This window comes from Phallusia mammillata, chromosome 6, assembly GCF_965637545.1.
Source record: "Phallusia mammillata chromosome 6, kaPhaMamm4.hap1.1, whole genome shotgun sequence".
Lineage (NCBI taxonomy): Eukaryota > Metazoa > Chordata > Ascidiacea > Phlebobranchia > Ascidiidae > Phallusia > Phallusia mammillata.
In genome coordinates this window covers 16,732,170-16,753,273 of record NC_137257.1, presented here as the reverse complement: position 1 = coordinate 16,753,273, position 21,104 = coordinate 16,732,170, and the positions used below count along the sequence as shown (strand labels likewise).

The 21,104-nt window shown below is 34.7% G+C and overlaps 3 protein-coding genes across 3 annotated transcripts; 1 reads left to right on the top strand and 2 right to left on the bottom strand.

The window, feature by feature from the left end:
- Nucleotides 1-267: 267 nt before the first annotated feature.
- Nucleotides 268-9,209, top strand: LOC145232449 (ADP-ribosylation factor-like protein 6). The gene is made up of 4 exons (XM_080097074.1): nucleotides 268-590; nucleotides 1,065-1,228; nucleotides 1,722-1,851; nucleotides 7,865-9,209. The coding sequence occupies exons 1-4, from the start codon at nucleotides 406-408 to the stop codon at nucleotides 7,941-7,943; spliced, it is 558 nt and encodes a 185-aa protein (XP_079953200.1). The 5' UTR covers nucleotides 268-405; the 3' UTR covers nucleotides 7,944-9,209.
- On the bottom strand, nucleotides 9,189-17,312 carry LOC145232448 (ras-related protein Rab-39B-like). The gene is made up of 5 exons (XM_080097073.1): nucleotides 17,082-17,312; nucleotides 14,438-14,547; nucleotides 13,903-14,083; nucleotides 12,726-12,847; nucleotides 9,189-10,464 (listed from the first exon to the last, which is right to left on the bottom strand). Exons 1-5 carry the CDS (start codon nucleotides 17,310-17,312, stop codon nucleotides 10,341-10,343), a joined length of 768 nt encoding a protein of 255 aa, XP_079953199.1. The 3' UTR covers nucleotides 9,189-10,340.
- Nucleotides 17,209-20,064, bottom strand: LOC145232445 (equilibrative nucleobase transporter 1-like). Its single transcript, XM_080097070.1, has one exon. It carries the CDS (start codon nucleotides 19,998-20,000, stop codon nucleotides 18,198-18,200), a length of 1,803 nt encoding a protein of 600 aa, XP_079953196.1. The 5' UTR covers nucleotides 20,001-20,064; the 3' UTR covers nucleotides 17,209-18,197.
- Between the last annotated feature and the right edge of the window lie 1,040 nt (nucleotides 20,065-21,104).

The following is a 21,104-nucleotide window of genomic DNA, read 5'->3' as shown; positions in this document are numbered from 1 at the left end:
AACAACAAAATAATATGCGCATAATAGCTTTAAATAATGATTCAAAAAATTAATGTTTGTTTCAGAAAAGTATAAATGCACATATTTCTTTTCCTTCAGAAAAAAATGTAGATTTTGAAAAAATGTGATCAATCTTTACAAAATTGGCAGACTTTGCTTGGAATGTAATAAATCTTAAACCTGCTTGACTTGGTTTTTAAAAATTAATACCTTTTTTAAAAAAAAAGCTTTAAAATTTAAATTAAATGTCATTATTTTTACGAAATTGTTAGTAACGCATGGTTAGTAAAGCATGAAAGTATGCAGATGTTGTCCAAGTAACAAGAATTAAAACAGAAGCCAAAAAAGTCGGTTCGAATTGTTGACAAATTAATGCTTTTCTGACTCAAACTACTTTACATTGTCATGGGTTTTATGGACCGGCTTTTCGGGTGGCTAAAGGCAAAGAAGAAGGAGGCAAATATATTATGTGTTGGGCTTGATAATAGCGGAAAAACGACTATCATCAACAAGTTAAAAGCTCCCGATGCTACACAACAAGATGTGGTTCCTACTGTTGGCTTTAACGTTGAAAAATTTGTTACTTCAAGGTATAGTACTAATTTATGATTGCTCAAAATGACTTTTAATACAAAAAGTTACTGGTAAAGTTAGGGAGCAAAATTTGTGACATTTGCAGACCAAAAACAGGGTGGCATTAATTTGCAAATGAAAAATAAATTTAATTTTTTTGAGTAAAAAATATATATTTATAACTTTATCTGATGTCCTGTCTTGCTTTTAAGAGCAAACTGTGCCTCTGCTTGCTGAAACTAATCTTGTGGCTAAGCTGCCAACATAAGAGAGTAACTTACAGCTTTCTCTGAGTATGAGACTTCTGTCATATTGCGAAAATAATGCCTTTGTTTCTCAAAATAGAATGTACAAATTAGCCACACTGAATGATAGTGAAAAAATGCTGGTTTTCTGTAGTCATGCAAGGAATTGATAAACTTAGTGAGAGAGCTATAACTTTGTATTTTAGTAACCACAATGCAAAATTAATATACTTTTGGTCTTTACAGTTTGGTTTTCACTGTGATTGACATGTCTGGTCAGGGACGGTACAGAAATTTGTGGGCACATTATTACAAGGAAACACATGGCATCATATTTGTGATTGACAGCGCTGACAAGATTCGAATGTTAGTTGCCAAGGATGAGTTGGACCAGTTGCTCGACAACCAAAGTAAGGTTTACTGTTATATTATTAGAAAAAAAATTAACAATAGTTTTAATATTTTTTGGAAGGCTGAATACTGATTCGCAAACCAGTTATTTATTTGATTTTGCTAGAACAATACTTTAATGCAGTGGTTCTCAACCTTTTTCAAAAAATCCCTTTTTTAGCAATTTAAAACATTTTTATTTCTCTGTATTATGTTACATAGTAGATGCTAAACCATACAAGGATCATTGAAAATTGGGTCTTTTGTTAACTTCACTTTGTGGAATATTAAAATTTGGGGGATTCTATGAGTTTTGTTGTGCACAACATGGTTGTCATTACTGTATATTGCTGCTAAACCCAAGCATAAAAATTAGCGAACGCATATCAATGATTGATTGTTGCTCAACAAAGCATAGCACTTGCTCCTGAACTCAGGCAATCCTTCAGTTACTTGATGTGATAACCCAATTATGTGGTGATCAATGACAATAAGGAACAATTTCTGTTTCAGATGTCAAAGCAAAAAGGATCCCAATTTTGTTTTATGCAAACAAAATGGATTTACGAGATTCATTATCAGCAGTTCAATGCTCTCAGATTTTAGGTCTTGACAACTTGAAAGAAAAGCCATGGAATATTAGGTATGTATGTTTGGATCTTAAAAATCACATTATTCAACAAAAAAATTCTAAGGGGGTTCTTGTTTTTGCAACAAGCTCCATGCATAGCTTATCAATAACCCAGAGGTGTTTTTAGAGAAAGCATATGTTAGTGTAAATTATGCATGATGGTTCAAGCTGTATGCATACTGATCTAAGCATTGTTTGCAGTGCATTAGCACTATCTGGTGAGATAGTAAAGTACAAAAATCTTCATTTGTAAAATATTGTTTGATTTGAATTGCCTGAAAAAAAATTATATTCGTATTTTACGAACTTAATTTTGGGAGCAAAAATATAACATTGTCACAGACCTTTAGGCCTAATAATATTTGTTAATAATACAAACCATTCATAATTTGGTTCACTAATTTGAGGTAGAAAAGTAACAAACAACATGCTTTAAATACCATTTGGTTTAGTAAGTACATGAAACTGAATGTTGGTCAAGGGTCGGGGTAAGAGTGGTTATGAGTAGAAACAAAATAACTTCTGATTCTACTAAAACTTTCTTAATTGTTACAGTTGACTGCAAAGGTTATGCAGTGGTTTCCAGGCATCAAAATATTGCTAAAAATTGCATGTTAAATTATAACCCCATGTAAGCTTCGTTGCCTCTTTAAAATGCTGTAGTCATGACCGGTACCATGTGAGTAGCACACACTTGGCATTATGAATCTGTATGTGTTACAAAAAATTTCACGCTTATCACAGGTTTGGGTTTGTCTGGCACCTAATCCCAAATTAACAAAATTGATTTACAATCAGATGTCATCCTTTAAAATATATGTCAATAACACATGTTGTTGACAACAATGGTTGGTGTAATAGGGTCAACTGAGTTAAGTAACCACAAACCCCCTAATGTTACTTCTTTCCCCCCCGCTTTTTTGTGTGTTTCACCACCGTTTTCACTTTATGATAACTTTGGGTTTTCAATTTATGTCATTGCCCTGATAAAGGTGTCTCACATGGGACATCGAAACGCCGCCATATTGTAATGAAGACTGCTGGAAGAGCTAAAAAGTTGTTGATACATTATGCCTGGCAGCAACAGTTTATGCAAAACACAAGTTTGTTAATTCTCATTTGGTCAAGTAAGTCACAGTATGCAACCTGATTGATCCCAGTTATGAATTTATGTTCATCCTAATTGGTCAAGTAGGGGTTTTCAAATTTTCACATGTGTTATTTTGGTGTGTGAAGTTGGCTGTAGTGTTTACAATTAGTAATATATGATCTCTATGTTAACAGTATATCACGTGACCGTATTGACCATGCCGTTTCATTCTATGAGCACGAGAAATAGCGAAAGCATATAAACAAACACTTTGTGTTATGTCTAGTCTCTGACAAAGCACTAGGCAGCGGAACACTATAACTGGCGACGAGGATAATTAATCGTAATCAAGGATTGACGAAGATACTTTTAAAGTCACCTTGAAACTCGTAAAACACCTAAAAGTTGAGGAGAAAGACAGACGAAAAAGCAGAACAAAACAAGATGGCTGCTACACTGTCAGATAGTTTACCTCCATTTGACGTTACCGATCATTCAACAGCTGGTACACGTTGGACAAAATGGGTGAAACGCCTTGAAAACTTATTTGTGGTAAAAGACATCACAAGTGACAAGATTAAACGTGCTTGTTTGCTACATTATGCAGGAGCAGAAGTATTTGACATTTTTGAAACATTACCAGATAATGGCAATGCTGAAGAGTATAACAAAGCTCTGCAAGCTCTTAACAAGTACTTTATTCCAATGAAACATGTTGATTATGAAATATTCAAGTTTCGTGAGACGAAACAAGAAGAAGATGAAAACATGAATCAATTTTATTCACGTCTTCGACAATTATCTGTTGATTGTGATTTCACTGATCGAGACAAAGAGATCAAAAGTCAAATCATCAGCAAGTGCAGAGATAACAAGTTGAGATTAAGAGCACTTGAAAAGAAAGATATCAATTTAACACAACTACTTGATATTGCATATTCAATGGAATCATCAGAAGTCCAAGCAAAAGCAATTGCAAATCGAGTGAAGTTGGAAACAACAAATGAAGAAATGGTTTCCAGAGTAAAGCAGAAAAGATTTCCAAAAGAGAAGAGAAGAGTATCAGTCGACCAAGAAGACTTGAGACAAAGGAAATGCTACTTTTGTGCAGGAAACTACCCTCATAAACATGGACGCAAGTCTTGTCCAGCATATGGAAAGAAATGTTCCAAGTGTGGAAAGTACAATCATTTTCCCCAATGTTGTTTCATGAACAGAAATAGGAAGCATGTGAGAAATGCAGAAAACACCTCTGGTTCAGATTACAGTGATGAAGAATCACAATGTGTATCCATGTGTACAGTGAAAAGTATTAACCACAAAACACCTCACATGATCTTGAAAGTGAATGAACAAGAAATTCCTTTCGTAGTTGATTCTGGTGCATCTGTAAACATAATCGATGAGAAAACTCTCCAAAAGTTGAAAGATTGCACACTTGAAGATACTGAAACAGTAATACATGCATATGGAGCAAAGAGACCACTGCCCATATTGGGAAAGATACATGCTGAAGTCAGAACAGCAAGTTACAAAATCAAGACAAAGTTGTATGTGGTGAAAGGTAAACATGGATGTTTGTTGAGTTATGGCACATCCAAAAAGCTACATTTGCTTGAAGTTGCAAACACTGTAGTAAAGGCTGCAGAAGAAAATATCCTTAAATCATTCGCTGACCGATTTGAAGGAATAGGCAAACTGAAAGGATACAAAGCAAAGCTGCACATTGACAAGTCAGTGCAACCAGTCGCACAGCCCCACAGAAGAATACCTTTCCACATCAGAGACAAAGTAAAGAAAGAACTTGAGTATCTTGAAAAGAATGACATTATTGAAAAGGTTAAAGGTCCTACCCCGTGGGTTTCTCCAATAGTTACTCCACCAAAACCAAATAGTCCAGAAGAAGTTCGCATCTGTGTTGACATGAGGCAAGCCAATAGAGCTATACACAGAGAAAGACACATCTGTCCTACACTTGATGATATGATTCACAGTTTGAATGGAGCAACAGTATTCTCCAAGTTGGATCTTAACAAAGGATATCATCAAATTGAGTTGGATGAAAACAGTAGATACATCACAACTTTCTCAACACATGATGGTCTTTACAGATACAAACGATTGAACTTCGGAGTATGTTCAGCTGCAGAATTATTTCAGAAGATTATTCAACAACTGATTGAAGGCATACCAGGTGCATTGAATGTTAGTGATGACATCATTGTATTTGGAAAGACAAAAGTCGAACATGACAAAAGTCTTACTGCAGTACTTAACACTCTAAGAGAGAAGAATCTTACATTGAACAAGAAAAAATGTGAGTTTAACAAGTCTAAACTTGAATTCTTTGGATTTGTGGTGAGCAAATCAGGAATCTATGCTCAAGAAAAGAAAATTGAAGCAATCAAAAATGCTGAAATTCCCAAATCAGTACAAGAAGTAAGAAGCTTACTTGGATTAGCAAATTACTGTTCAAGGTTGATAAAAGATTATGCTACGATTACTCAACCGTTAAGAGAACTTACTCACAAGAATTCTCCCTGGAAGTGGAATGCAAAACATGATCATGCATTACAACAACTAAAAGACAGTTTAACAAACAAATCTGTCATACACTATTTTGATCAAGAAAAGGACACTGAGCTAGTAGTCGATGCAAGTCCAGTTGGATTAGGTGCTGTCCTTACCCAACGAGATGAAAACAAAAACCTCCACATCATTGCTTATGCCAGCAAAGTGCTGACACCAGTTGAACAAAGATATTCGCAAACAGAACGTGAAGCATTAGCAATTGTATGGGGATGTGAACATTTTCACCTTTATTTGTATGGAATACAAAAACCATTTACACTTGTAACAGATCACAAGCCTCTAGAATTAATATTCAAAAACCCATCATCAAAGCCTCCAGCAAGAATTGAAAGATGGAATTTGAGATTGCAAGCGTACAATTTCAAGGTTGTATACCGTCCCGGCAAAGACAACCCAGCAGACTACATGTCAAGACATCCTATTACACATCATTCAGTACAAGAAACAAATGATACTGAAAAATACATCAATTTTGTTGCCACATCAGCTATACCAGCAGCATTAACAAAAGCTGAACTACAACAAGCCTTACAAAATGATGAAAAACTTCAAAAAGTGATTGAAATGACAAGAAGCAACAAATGGAAAGAAGAAATAAAAGATTCAAGTCTTAAACCATTCTTGTTAATCAGAAATGAATTGTCAGTAACAGAAGATGGTCTACTTCTGAAAGGCTCAAAAATAATCATTCCAAAAATACTCCAAAAGAAAGTCATCAAATTAGCACATGAAGGACACCAAGGGATTGTAAAAACCAAGAAACTCCTTCGAGAACATGTCTGGTTTCCTGGAATAGACAAAACAGTGGAAGAAACTGTTAAAGATTGTATATACTGCCAAGCTGCTACAGTTACCAATAATTATCAACCACTGCAAATGTCTGAACTACCTAAAAGTCCATGGACAGAACTTAGTTTAGATTTCTCAGGCCCATTTCCCTCAGGAGAATATCTTTTTGTATTAATTGATGATTACTCGAGATATCCAATTGTTGAAGTTATCAGGTCCACAAAAGCAACATCAGTCATTCCTATATTGGAAAAGACATTTTCATGCTTTGGGATACCAAATATCTTAAAAACTGATAATGGTCCACCATTTAACAGTCATGAGTTTAAGAAATTTGCAAAACAACTTGGATTTACTCATCGAAAGATTACTCCACATTGGCCAAAAGCAAATGCTGAAGCAGAACGATTCATGAAAACTCTTAACAAAGCTGTGAGAATCATGAATGCTGAAACTAACTCGTGGAAAAGTAATCTACACCAATTTCTGAGAAACTACAGAGCAACACCTCATTCTACAACACAAGTGAGTCCTGCTGAATTACTATTCGGAAGAAAAATCCAAATCACCATTCCTCACATTGATGAGAAGAAGGAAGATACACAACTTCGCATCACAGATGAACATGCTAAAAAGAAGATGAAGAAATATGCCGACAACCAAGTGCATGCAAAAGAATCTCATTTTCAAATTGGAGATAAAGTTCTTTTGAAAGAAAGAAAAGAAGGAAAATTAATGCTTCCATATAATCCAAATGCATTCACAGTTACACACATCAAAGGCACAATGATCACGGCACAAAACAAATACAAAACAGTAACCAGAAATTCATCATTCTTTAAGAAAATAAACAAAACATCACAACATGATGTACATACAGATGATGATCACCCGTACTTTACATATGACCATGATAACACAACACCTTGTGAAGAACAAAATGCAAATGATATTGTAGAAAATGACCCTGTTCGTCGTTACCCTACTAGAAATCGTAGACCCCCTCAACATCTGAGAGATGGTACTTACATTTAAGTGTTAGTGTGAATATTTGATTTGCTTGTATATTGCATTTCTTTACCTATAGTGCTATTCTTCACACAACGTATTCAGTGCTATTCTTCACAACGTACTTCAAACATCCTTTTTATAAGAAGCCAATGTATGAGTGTCAAACAAACTGTGTTATCTTGCCAAATTGTATCCGAATACCTTTTTGTATTTTCATATAGCAGTAAGTGTCATTGTACTGTGTCTTTTCTAAACAAACTGCCATTGTGTATTATGTTAAATAACTTTGTGATTTAACATCTATAACTTAGGGAGGAATGTAGTGTTTACAATTAGTAATATATGATCTCTATGTTAACAGTATATCACGTGACCGTATTGACCATGCCGTTTCATTCTATGAGCACGAGAAATAGCGAAAGCATATAAACAAACACTTTGTGTTATGTCTAGTCTCTGACAAAGCACTAGGCAGCGGAACACTATATTGGCTCCGGTAAATTTTGTTAAAATACACAAATAATACATTATTTTTATATCCAGCGCAAGTAATGCAATGACTGGAGAAGGTTTAAACGAAGGAATTCAGTGGTTATCTGACCAGCTACAAAGTGTGAGATGACTTTGAGAAGTGCCATGTTATAAGTTTTCTAGCAAGCATCTCTTTTTTACATTTGTGTGTTGATGTTGTCCAACAAGCAATTGAGGTTTTGTGTTTGCATATCAGTAAAATTGCTTTTGTCTTTTAGGCATGTTTTCTAGTTAAGTTCAAAAACTGAACTGTATTCTAAGCATTGTGATTGTCAAAATTTTGCCATAATACTCAACACATTTATGTGAAAAAACAAAATGTTTTCAATTGCATGTTTTGTAAATGCAGACTCTATGCTGTTTTTATTGATTTTTTTGCATTATTGAGCTGTTTTGAATTTTTGTTTGTATCAACTGAGAACACTTTTAAATGGCATTACCTAGTGTATTGTCTTTTGTTTATTTTTTGACTGTGCCATATCTCATAGGTGCTGCTAATAGGTTTTCTTATACTATTTGGTGCTAAATGGTTTTGCAGCTATGTAACAAACAAGGTTTAATAGTGGAACACAATAGAATATTGTTATTTTTGTGGATAACTCATTTGTTTTGCTTCTTTGTTCTGATACTTTTTATTTCATGATGGCTTTTTGGTTTTAAAAGCAGTAACTATTTTGTGTGGTTTACCTGGCAAATTTAAGTATATTTCAATCTCTATTTGAAGGAGCATTTGTTTAAGTTACTTTTTTGTAATAGTACAATTGTATTTTAGGTACCTTTTTGCTCTTTCTAAATGTTGAAAATTGTTTGTGGAGTGTAACAAAACTTTATGTATTAGGTCAGTGGTTCCCAACTGGAAAAAAAATTACAATTTTAGGGGGAGGAATTTACTTTAATTTTTACATGTGGTTTGAAAATAGACACCTACAGCTCTGGGAATATTACCTGTAAAGTTGACAAAAGACCCAATTTTAAATGACCTTTGTATAATTTAGCATATACTATCAGTGGTGGGATTCCGATTTTTTGTCAGCCGGTTCTATCACAAAAGTCATATTGTTTTAGCCAGTTCTGTTACAAAAAGTCCATTGACAGTAACCAGTAATGCTAACCGGTTCGCTGATCTCATAAAATTTGGTGAGAATCGGCTGAATCCCACCACTGTCTACTATGTAGTGTATAAGGGAGGTATCAAAATGTTTTAAATTGTCAAGGGAGGAATTCATCAAAAATGGTTGGGAACCACTGTATTAGGTGATTTTAGTACTTGCCACTATCTAACACAATGTGAGATGGCAAATTTGTTTGTGTGCAATACTACACTGCGTGGTACAAATACAAAACACCAGCAAGTTTATTTTGCATTTCTGCAAACCATGATACAGGGTGCAAAATGAGGCTTGAGAACACAGGGTTAGAAATGAGACATGATAGGTGCAGAATAAAAAATATACAACAGATATGATTGATAAAGATAAACAGAAAATACTGCACCATGAAAACTTTAGAAATTTGTAACAAACTATGTTTCAAGAGACAGAACTTTTTCATGTATAAATCAAATGATAAATCTCTTTAAAAATAATAAATTTCAAAAGCAACAATAATATTTGTCATTTAACATATTAAAGTTTGTTTTTATTTAACGTAAATGGTGGATTAAAAAATGGAACAGCCTTCAGTGTGATAAAACCGAAACACATTTTTAAATTCTAACACCAAGTGAAGTTTACCAGGTAATAAAAAAATTATACATACATCTCAGCAGTATCTTTGTGTGCAAATATGGCAACATTTTAATAGACAGACAGTGTGAGGACCCAGAGAATTTTAAAAAAGTGTAACAATATAGTAAAGGAATTGCACAACACAACATCTAATGTTAGACTAGTGGGGTTTGGTCAGTTAGTATAACACAACACAAAACACTTTGGCCATCTAACATATAACACCAACTTTGTGGTAGTATCTTTCATATAAGTTTCCTAAAAACACAGTGGAAGCTTCTAGAAAACAGGTAAAAAACTTTTGACAACAGTTAAACAACATAGCACAGTAAAATCAAATACTTTTTACGGTTTTGCTTTTGAAGAAAATATGTCAATTTTAGACCACCAAGCATCATGTAAAATAAACAGTGCAAACAGTATGAATATCACAGCAAATACAAAAAAGTATTTAAAATTTCAATGAAACAGTTCAAGTTGTTAAAATCTTTGGCAGAGCAATAAATGTTAGGTTTGATAAAAAAGCAAGCACCTACTATATTAAGGTATATAATTTCTTCTTTGCTTTATATATTTAAACACTTAGTAAAAGATAAAACAAATCAAAAAGAAATTTGAATAGGAGTCATTTTTCCCTCAGAAAAATTAAAACACCAGTCATTTCCACTAAAGCAATATAAATGCAAGCAATTCAAAATTTGACAGTGAAAAAAAATTGGTTGAAGAAATAAATGAACCAGCATGCAACACACAAGAGTCGGCTAGTAGCAACATCCCCGTTTGGTTGGCAAATAATCTTCATCTATTTGTGTTTGCGGAGGAACTAATCCACATTTTATTCCCTCCCAACCATCCTCAGGTCTTAGTTCTCCTGACTTAACCATTCTGAAATTATATGTGAATTATATGTCTGACTTATGTGTTATATGCAGTTGACAGTAAAAACTGTAATAAGCATTCAGAGTAAAACTGGATTTTCCCGTTGATTCATACACTTTGTTTCGTTGTGTCAAAGGAAAAAAATACTCACAATTTACAGACTGACCTAAAGTAGTAACCCCAATGGACTATAAAATCCTCGGTTAAAACAGAATCAATCACAGATGATGCCATTTAAGCGTAACATATATTTCTTCATCAAAAACTGACTGATTCTGTTTTAACTAAGTATTTTATCATTCCATGGTTTTACTGTTTTATAATTGAATAAAGGTAAACAGTGATTGTCAGCTGAAGACCAGCTGTTGGTGGTTTTGATTGATTACTAAAATTGTCATTTTGACCATCATTGTTTTTTTAGCTGGTGTTCCCACAACTAAGCACCCTATTAGTTTAAAAACATAATTAAGCTACATGTAACCACCAACAGCTCAATGTCTTTGTCTTTTTTATCTTGTTGACAGTAATTAAGGCAGGGCGTCCCATTTGGGGGTAGAGCTCATCTCCTGGTGCTGTGTAATTATAGGTGTGTGCTACAAACTGTGGTAACATTACACATTAGATAATGAGGCAAATACTTAATTAAGCGAAAAAAAATATAAAAAGTGGCAACAAATAAAAATTTTTGTTCGTATTCTTTTTGCACTATTATTGTCATTTAATTACAAAAACATTAAAAAAGAACGAAACAAATACTTCAATTTAATCTCTTGCTTTGACCCAGATATTGTCGTCCAAGGTCGGGTTTTAAACACATTTTTTTCTAGAAAGCTGTAACAGTTGTGTTACAGACACTTTAAATTAAAAAGCAATTTGCTACAAGTGTACACATAATAATTCGTTTTTCATTTAACTTTGTTTCGCAAAACCATTGACCTGTAGTAACCTCTCAGGGTGCAACTACTGTTTGACCTATTGACACCGTTTTCAATAGCACGCCATCCTTACTGTTCAACAACACCGTTTAACCTAATTTATACATGCCTTGAGTGTTGATTCCTAAATTTATTGCCAAAAAAACGCTACGTTATGACGAAAGAAAGTTCTGAACTGTGTTAGTAATACCTACTAGTTGACCTTAAGTAACCCGTGGTCATGCGGCGGCCGACCTGACAACGAGCATTTAAAAAAAAAACATTTATCTTGCAAAAAAGTCAAGTTTATTTTTTCAACTTTATTTTGATTAACAAGTTTTGCTTGACATATACGAAACCGAAGCACGCTTATTAGGTTTAAATCATGTCATAGGTGTGAAACCTTTGCCAAAACTGAAAATGTGAGTGATAACTTAATAAAACGAAATAGCATTGCTGTGCAAAACAGCTGATTTCTGATCACCAAAACGACGTCTCGTAAAACGTCTGTCCGACGTCAAGCTGAGCCCTCCTGCTATCGTAAACCAGTGAGTTACTCTCTTGGGACTTCTGCCTACAGTGTCTTTCTTGACCAAACGAGCGTTAGACACATTTACGTTTCGGGGGCCTGTGGGTGAACCGCTGGGTAATTTGGGGTCAAACTTCTGGAGGATCAAGTTTGGATTAATAACTAACATATGTCCAAATTTGAATAAATCTGAAGCACTCTTTCGTTACCAAACGAGCGTTACAAACCAGCGTTAAAAATTTTACGTTTCGGGGGCCTGTGGGTGAACCCTTGGGTCATTCAGGGTCAAACTTCAGGAGGATCAAATTTTGGTTAATAACTAACATCTGACAAAATTTAAACAAATTTGAAGCACTCTTTCTTGACCAAACGCATATAACAAACCATGTTTTAAAAATTTTGCATTTTGGGGGCCTGTGGGTGAACCGCTGGGTCAATCGGGGTCAAACTTCAGGAGGATCAAATTTAGATTAATAACTAACATCTGTGCAAATTTGAATAAATTTGAAGCACTCTTTCTTAACCAAACGCGTCTAACAAGCCAGCGTTAGACAGAAAAAAGAAAAAAAAAATACGGACAAAAACAATATGTGTCCCCTTCAGGGAAGGGGACCCATAATGAAAAGCCATGCGAAACTTTAATCCTACTTTTCTGGGATGCATTAAAAAGTATTTGCAGGCCCCTGCTATAGTTCTATAATTGGGTCTCAGGCCACAGCAAAATGCACATGCACAAAAGTGCACATCTAATGTTGCTAGCAGTGGCATTAGCGTGACCTTGTGTATAGACACAAATAAAATTTGAGGAATCATTGCTGAAGTACCTGTATATTAGCTCAGTGAGCAGTAGAAATGAATGGTCCACATTTAACCCCTGTTTGGCGGATGTTTCAACAAACAACATCTTATGCATCCGCGCAAACGCAGACGCTTCCTCTGTTGAAACCTGCAATGTAATGAGGTGTAATTATTGTTCCTGGAAATAGTTTGTAGAGGTGAACATAACCACTGTGTAGGTCAGGGCTTCTCAAACTGTGGGTCGCGACCCAAATTGGGGTCGTGAAATATAATTTTGGGGTCGCGAAACATCATTCGTTGTTATGACATTGTCACAATAAATGGTATATGTGCGAAAATGTATCGTGTAAACATCATTCACGTGTATAGGCTATACCCATCAAGGGGTCGCGTGGAAATTTCTTTTCTAAAATGGGGTCGCACAGCAAGAAAGTTTGAGAAGCCCTGGTGTAGGTTACAGTGTCTACAATGCATATGTTAAATCTTTTGCCTTTAGACCTACAAAAATCCTTTAATTAGAGCTACAATTTACATTTCGAAATGTTCTCAGAGAAAAAGATTATTGCTAGGATATTTTCCGCAAGCATTGGTTTATATATATTGTTTGCTCATACAGCCTTTAAGCCAAACAAGTTTATTGAAGAGTTACACTAAAGCTGGGGTGTCCAACATGTTGCATGTGTGCCAAAAGTGGCACGCAGAGCATTTGAAAATGGCACACAAGCTTTTACACATTCATATGGTAAACATTAGGATTTGTTACGCAATTATATACATTTGTTTCTATTGATTCTTCTTGGCCTTTATTCTAACTTCAGTAAAGATTATCAGTAGTAAAGTTACACAACCCACTAATTAAATTGTTCATTTTTTGACAAAACTTACGCCCCGTTGGAAATGATTTGTATCTAGCATCACATAAACAAAATAAAAGGTTTCTGGAGTAGCATCAACAAGTTTACTTGCATTTCACGACACATTTTTTTCTAACCATTTATTAGGGTTCTACATATTAGCCAAATATTGGGATTAAGTCCAGATGTTTAAGACATGATTTGGAAAAAGTACCAAACGTTGGAACCCGAATAAATTTCAAAACCAAAATTGCCACGGCGGTGTGTTTGAGTTGGACACTCCTACACTAAAGAGACACTTACAGGTTAACGAAGGTTATAATAAAACATTACACAATATAAACTTTACTTTTCTCTCATTTTCAAGGTCACACTTCTGTCCGACAAGGACAAACGATATCGGTCGTGGTGCCACATGTAGTCTTGCCTCCTCGGCCCAAGATGACACGTGCTCGAAGCTATCCCTGTTTGCAACATCATAAACAAGGATGGCACCAACAGAGTTCCGATAATATGATTGTGTTATGGATCTATGAACAATACATTTGTAAGAAAGTAATTTTTTCTGGAAATTTTTTTTTCAACAAGAATCAAAAAGTGATGTACAATACTTACACTTGGTAAAGGTTGCAATTTTATTTAAGTTGTACATGCTTGCACTAAATGTCAGCCACAAATTAAAGTATAATTTTAGTGTCTGATTAATTGTGTAGTGTTGTTTGACTGTTATTGCCCACATATAATTTTTTTTGAAAAAAAAACACCTGTATGTACCTATTTTTCCCAGTTTTTGCTAAAACCGTGTTTCTGCACTTAAAAACAGAAATAAAAAAGATTCCTAACATCTAAGGTTTAATACACTTGATACTTTTAAAATGACTTACCTAAATCTTTCCTGACCAGCTGTGTCCCACACCTGTAGTTTCACTCTTGTGGATGGCGCAATTTCCACTAACCTTGAGTAAAAATCAACTCCAACTGTTGGATCTGATGCCTGGAAAATATATAAAAAGTTTAATCTACTGATAATATGTTTTGTTTTAATTTTGACAAACAAAAAAATAAAATGATGAAAAATGTTTTATTTTAAGTTTCTGCAGATTTCATCTGATAGACAAGTACAGAATGAAGTATGGTCTACAACTTACATTCAATGGCAGGTTAGTTTTTTCATTTTTTTTTTCACACAACGTTCATGATTGCAATAACATATATCATGTTGCAATGCAATGCGTTTTGGTATTTTATCAGTAAAATCGTGCATCATCTTTTTTTAATTTAAAAAATAAATGATCTTTATCATTTAATGACTTGTAAATGAGTAAATGAGGTACAAACATCAACAGGAGCAGCTTTAACTGTGGGAAAAATATTATTAAATTTTGGTCACAGTCAATCAGCCCTGAATGGACATAGCTCATTGCTAAATAATCAATATAACCACAAATATTGATTTTGTGTGGAAAACCAATTGTTCCAAATAGCCAATAAAACTAGAATGGTGGCTTTCTGATATACTTCCATTTTATATATTCTATACGATATTTACCAATTTACTATACATATCATTTGATCTACACATATGGTTGTTTTTGTAAACAAAAACTAATGGGTCCCCACATGCATGTTTTTGCGGATTTACGGTAAACAAATGTTGCGGTGACTTTTTAATTCTTAAGAACAAATTTTTAGAAAGCATTAACCCAACAATAAAAAAATTTTGTTTGTATTTTTTTGCACTATTATTGTCGTATAATTACAAAAACAATAAAAAAGAACGAAACAAATACTTTCAATTTAATCTCTTGCTTTGACCCAGATATTGTCGTCCAAGGTCGGGTTTTAAACACAATTTTTTTCTAGAAAGCTGTAACAGTTGTGTTACAGACAATTAAAAAGCGATTTGCTGCAAGTGTATACATAACTTTTCATTTAACTTTGTTTCGCAAAACGAGTTTTTCATTTAACTTTGTTTCGCAAACGAGTACCATTGACCTGTAGTAACCTTTAGGGTGTACACACCAAAGGACTGTTTGACCTTTTGACACCGTTTTCAATAGCACGCCATCCTTGGTGTTCAACAACACCGTTTGACCTAAAATATACATGCCTTGAGAATTTGATTAAAAAAAAAAACGCTACGTTATGGCGAAAGAAAGTTCTGAACTGTGTTAGTAATACCTACTAATTGACCTTAAGTAACCCGTGGTCATGCAGCGGCCAACCTGACACTGAGCATTTAAAAAAAACTTTTATCTTGCAAAAAAGTCAAGTTTATTTTTTCATATTTAGTTTATTTAACAAAGTTTTGCTTGACATATACGAAACCGAAGCACGCTTATTAGGTTTTAAATCACGTCATATGTGTGAAACCTTTGCCAAAACTGAAAATGTGAGTGATAACTTAATAAAACGACATAGCATTGCTGTGCAAAACAGCTGATTTCTAATCACCGAAACGACGTCTCGTAAAACGTCTGTCCAACGTCAAGCTGAGCCCTCCCGCTCTGTCCTATTATTCGTAAACGTACTCTCTTGGGACTTCTGCCTACAGTGTCTTTCTTGACCAAATGAGCGTTAGACACATTTACGTTTCGGGGGCCTGTGGGTGTGTCACTGGGTCATTCGGGGTCAAACTTCAGGTGGACCAAGTTCAGATTTATATCTAACATATGTCCAAATTTCAATAAATTTAAAGCACTCTTTCTTTACTAAACGAGCGTTACAAACTAGCGTTAAAAATTTTACGTTTCGGGGCCTGTGGGTGAACCGCTGGGTAATTTGGGGTCAAACTTCTGGTGGACCAAGTTTGGATTAATATCTAACATATGTCCAAATTTCAATATATTTAAAGCACGTTTTCTTCACTAAACGAGCGTTACAAACCAGCGTTAAAAATTTTACGTTTCGGGGGCCTGTGGGTGAACCGCTGGGTAATTTGGGGTCAAACTTCAGGTGGACCAAGTTTGGATTAATATCTAACATATGTCCAAATTTGAATAAATTTGAAGCACTCTTTCTTGACCAAATGCGTCTCACAAACCAGCGTTAGACAGAAAAAAGAAAAAAAAAATACGGACAAAAACAATATGTGTCCCCTTCAGGGAAGGGGACCCATAATAACCTACAACTTAAAAACACCAAAATAGAAGTTTATAGACCCAAGTGTATTTTTAAGAACAGAAAATGATAACATTTAACATTCATTATATATTAACTATTTTCTGTTTTAAATGTATTTACATGTATAGAAAAGCCCCTCATATATATGAGACACTGTAACATAAATGTGCATGTTATATATCTCCTAATTTTAATATGATTTGCTAAAACTAAAATAGAACAAAAATATACAACTTTTGCTCTTTAACTCTTAGAAAAGGTGTGAAAAAAATGTTTAAAACCCTTACAGTAAAAAAGATTTCCATGGTTTTCGATAAAAATTTGTATGGCTTCTGGTTTCGGTAAAAAAAATTTTTAATTTTTTTAATTTATGGTAAATGGGTGTTAGAAAAAAATGATAAATACCTCAAGGAAGCATCCATCCGTAAATCGTCGTATCAGAGCCGACTTTCCGACTGTTGAGTCGCCAAGAAGTACAATTCGAAACTGGTAAACCCAAATTGTGTCTGAATTAGCTATTAAATCACCCATGCTAAACAACAACAAAAACAGCAACATTTCAGTAAATAAGAACCATTCGGGCAATTTAGAAGATTGCATTAGCACACAATGCATACACATCTCTTTTAAAGACATTTGAGGATTTTTGATCTCATTGTTATTAAATGTAAACAAAAAATCATAGGTCCAACATTTGTCTGCATTAAAAAAAATACAAAAAAATTGAGATAGAAAACAAACAAACAATTTTGATCAGTCTTAATCCAAGCTTTTTTACAGTTGATATTAGCAGCATCAGTTTATGGCAATAAAAAATGAAGTGTAGCACATTGTTTAGTTTTTAGCACATAAATTATACAATTACACACAAAAAAGGTAGTGAACCAACTAAGGCACATTTTCAAGCTCATAAGATTGTCATTGAAAGATATTGAATTTACATGTGTGGATGTTTGAATCAAATGACTAAATTGCAAACAGTAACTTTCTTCAACAATATTGTGGGGTGTAAATATGCATTGACATATGGAACTTGGAAATTTTGATAAATAGTACATATAACTTAAAAAAGGAATATCTTAAATTATAGCAGGTAATTGACACTAAAACATTTGTGTATGCAACAATTGAAAAAACGACATAAAAAATTTGGATCCATTTATGGTTTAAAAAATTTGGACACAGGAAAATTAAATTACACACTAATTAAGAATTTTAAGTTTTGAAACACCCCCCCCCACTATGCCCTCAAAACAAAAACAGCCACAATAAAAAGGAACATATGTACAAAAAATGACACTACATAGTATTTTCACACAAAACAGTCTGGAAATTGCCTTGAAAACAGCAGCACAAAAAGAGTTGGGTGATAAATTAAACACTCTAAAATTAGGCTTGTCTATGTACATCCAGTGTTACAACAATTACATGGCCATTTTGTGTCCAAAACAAAGCATTACATTTCAGTCCCCAGGACTTCAAAACTTGTACTTCAGCAACAATTCGTTTAAGTTTTCCTTTTTAGCAGTTGGCAGTAAGATTTTCCTTTTCCACAGATTTAGGTTTGCTTTTCAACTTTTTTTCTTTCTTGACACTGCTCCAGTACAGCAATGCTGGATGAATACTGGTAAGAGCACAGATTATTATGTAAGCTATATTCACAGATGTGAAGTCCTTGTTTAAAGCTCGAAGCACTAGACTAAATAATGGAAATTGTAAGAGGGCAACCACTCCACCAAGTGTCATAGTAAGGCCATACAGCTTGCCAAAATGTTGCACCGGGAATGAAAAGGCAATAAAACTAGCGTTGCCACCATAAAGAAAGGATCGAAACACCACCTGAAGGACAAATGAGATGTACTGGATTGGGGCAATAGGAATGGCTACAATAAGTGAAAACAAAACACCCAATAAGCTGGTTGTAAAAGCAGAAACTGACACAGCCTTTGCTGAAGCAATAGCTGGGTCGCTTGTTGATTTGCTGAACCATTTTTTTGTTCCATCAATTAGAAAACCATTCAACGGTGCAGTAAGGACACCGAAAAACTGGCAGATTCCAAAAACATTTATGTATCCACCTAATTCATTGCTGCCTGCTGGCAAAAGTCCATCCATCCATGTGACAAAAGTTCCAAGAAAGAAGTAGTTACGCAGTTGGAGAATGCTTAAATGCATTAAGTTGGTCCAGAATTTCACACACTTAACACATGAGATAAAGGTAACTGTATCTGAATCCGCAGTTACTGGTTCTTTTTTGGTTTCTGTTTCATCATTCCCAGATTCTTGCAGCTGTATCTTGCTGGGATCGTCATTATCTAAGTTTGTGGCGTTAGTTTTGCAGTCATGCAAACCATACTGAAATTTGCCTTTAGGCAATGGAAAAGGAATGTGCATTTTTGGTAAAAGAAGAATTGTGCGTGCCCACTGAAAAATGGAGCAGATAGCAATAAACTGAAAAATTGTGCTTAAATGTATACCTTGATCATAAGCTAGCTTTACTAAGAGAAAGACAAATGATGATGAGTCAAGAGCACCGTTTAGGAGTGTAATGACAGAGGACCGAGCAGGCCCAAACAAATTTCCAAGCTGCATATTCGTTAGAAGCATAAGAATGCCACCGACAGCCAAACAGCACATTGCTGGGTACAGCATCCAAGATGTGGCAATGCTTGACACTGATACCAAGACACAGCCACATGTGAAGAGCAGAATTGCAAACACTCTTGCAACCCAAGTCCCAAAATGGTCAAAAATAGCTCCATTAGGTAATGTTGAAAATGATAGAGCAACACTGGCAATGGTAAACACCAAATTGATACTTTCTTCTTGGACTGTACATGTCGGATTTGCTGTAGAGGTAGTTCCAGTGATGTTAGAAGATGTATTTGTTAATGTTGAAGTGTTGAGGCTTCCAGAAGAACAATAGAGACTGAAGTAACCTTCTTGCTTTAAAACAAAACTAATTGAAGACCAACCAAAGATCAGACCAGTGAAGAAAAGCCCTTCAATGACAGCAGTAATCAGACTTAAAATGTGCAATAGCTCGAATTTCATTTTGTTGTTTTTGGCACACAGAATATACAAACAGTAAAAATAGCAGTACCTAAAAATATAAATGGGGTATATTAAAAGAAGAACACAGCCACTGCACTTTGGTAAAACTAAACACAATGAATTTACAGTTCTAAAACTTCTACCCTGTACAACTGCATGCCATATGGGCACTCTTGCATGCAAATCCTGCTGAAACAAAACCCACAACCGCATATTTTTGCAAAGCTGCTTGAAACAAAACCAAGAACCCAAACATTTTAAGAAATGCATCGTAGCAGCCAGCCACTCAACTGCATACAACCAAGTCACTAAGCATGCAAGACAAAATATGTAACAGCTGTTAACAGACCAGAAGGACTGCAACAGACCTTATTGATTGCTAAGTAGGTCAGTGAGTGCAATACATGCATTGTCTCTTTTTTGCCTCAAGGGACATTTGGCATTTCTAATTAGTCACAATAACTTTAGGCACAGAATTGCAAATCAATTTAATTGAATGTAAAAATTTCAATGTTTTTTTCAATTTAATTGAATGTAAAAAATTCAATGGTCATAGCTCATGGGATAGTAAACCGTTTATAGCAGGTAATAATTTATATGGACTCAGTAGCATTTTTGTTTCCAACTGTCTCCAGGTTGTCATTTGTTAAAACTTTAGGGCACACAAATACTTTAAAAACAACAAATATCAGTCCCGACATTTTGTGACCCAAAGTACATGTACACCTATAAATCCAATTGACTGCGACTTGTAAGATTTATAATCTTGATGTTCTAATCTCAATAAAACGTCGCATTTGGACTGCAGCATGTCAAACTTACACTACCAATATCCTGCTTTAGCACAAATACTTCAGCCCATAAGAAAAAAACACGTTCGTGTACAAAACAAAAATGCCTTATGCAATCACGTTTAGATTTGTCGCGGACTTGGTGCATGGCCTTTGCCAGGAACTGTGTTTCACATTCATGCTGATAGCGCTCTAGCACAAAAAAGACTTAATTTATTCTCTTTAAATTCCAACGAGCGGGAAACCGGGAACTAATTGAACTACCGGTAAACTATAATCACGTGCATAATGATACAAACCTTTGACGAAAACAATATCGAACCATGTCAAGGAAACAAATTATTGTAACATATAAAATATATCAAGCGTTTATCAATGTCCCTGGTCGTCACATTAAATATATAAAAAGCAGTAAAAACAGTTTTTGCTTTGTTGGTTGCTAGTTGCTACGTAGTATATTTGACCGCAGTTTTCGCGCCAGCACTGTGAGGTAGCTACTAGCTACTGAGGAACGCACGTGGTTGACGATAGTTTCACCACCCGGCCTTTATTACGTCAAGCGACAGGTCCCAGGCCCTGTTTT

Excerpts from the sequence above, each read along its gene's own strand:
- LOC145232449 (XM_080097074.1), top strand. The coding sequence starts at position 406 with ATGGGTTTTATGGACCGGCTTTTCGGGTGGCTAAAGGCAAAGAAGAAG. Across the intron at positions 591-1,064 it reads GAAAAATTTGTTACTTCAAG|TTTGGTTTTCACTGTGATTG; the intron begins GTATAGTACTAA and ends TGGTCTTTACAG. Across the intron at positions 1,229-1,721 it reads CCAGTTGCTCGACAACCAAA|ATGTCAAAGCAAAAAGGATC; the intron begins GTAAGGTTTACT and ends TTTCTGTTTCAG.
- LOC145232448 (XM_080097073.1), bottom strand. The coding sequence starts at position 17,312 with ATGTCTTTAAAAGAGATGTGTATGCATTGTGTGCTAATGCAATCTTCT. Across the intron at positions 14,548-17,081 it reads CGGATGGATGCTTCCTTGAG|GCATCAGATCCAACAGTTGG; the intron begins GTATTTATCATT and ends TATATTTTCCAG. Across the intron at positions 10,465-12,725 it reads CTCACTGAGCTAATATACAG|AATGGTTAAGTCAGGAGAAC; the intron begins GTACTTCAGCAA and ends ATATAATTTCAG.
- LOC145232445 (XM_080097070.1), bottom strand. The coding sequence starts at position 20,000 with ATGCATTTCTTAAAATGTTTGGGTTCTTGGTTTTGTTTCAAGCAGCTT.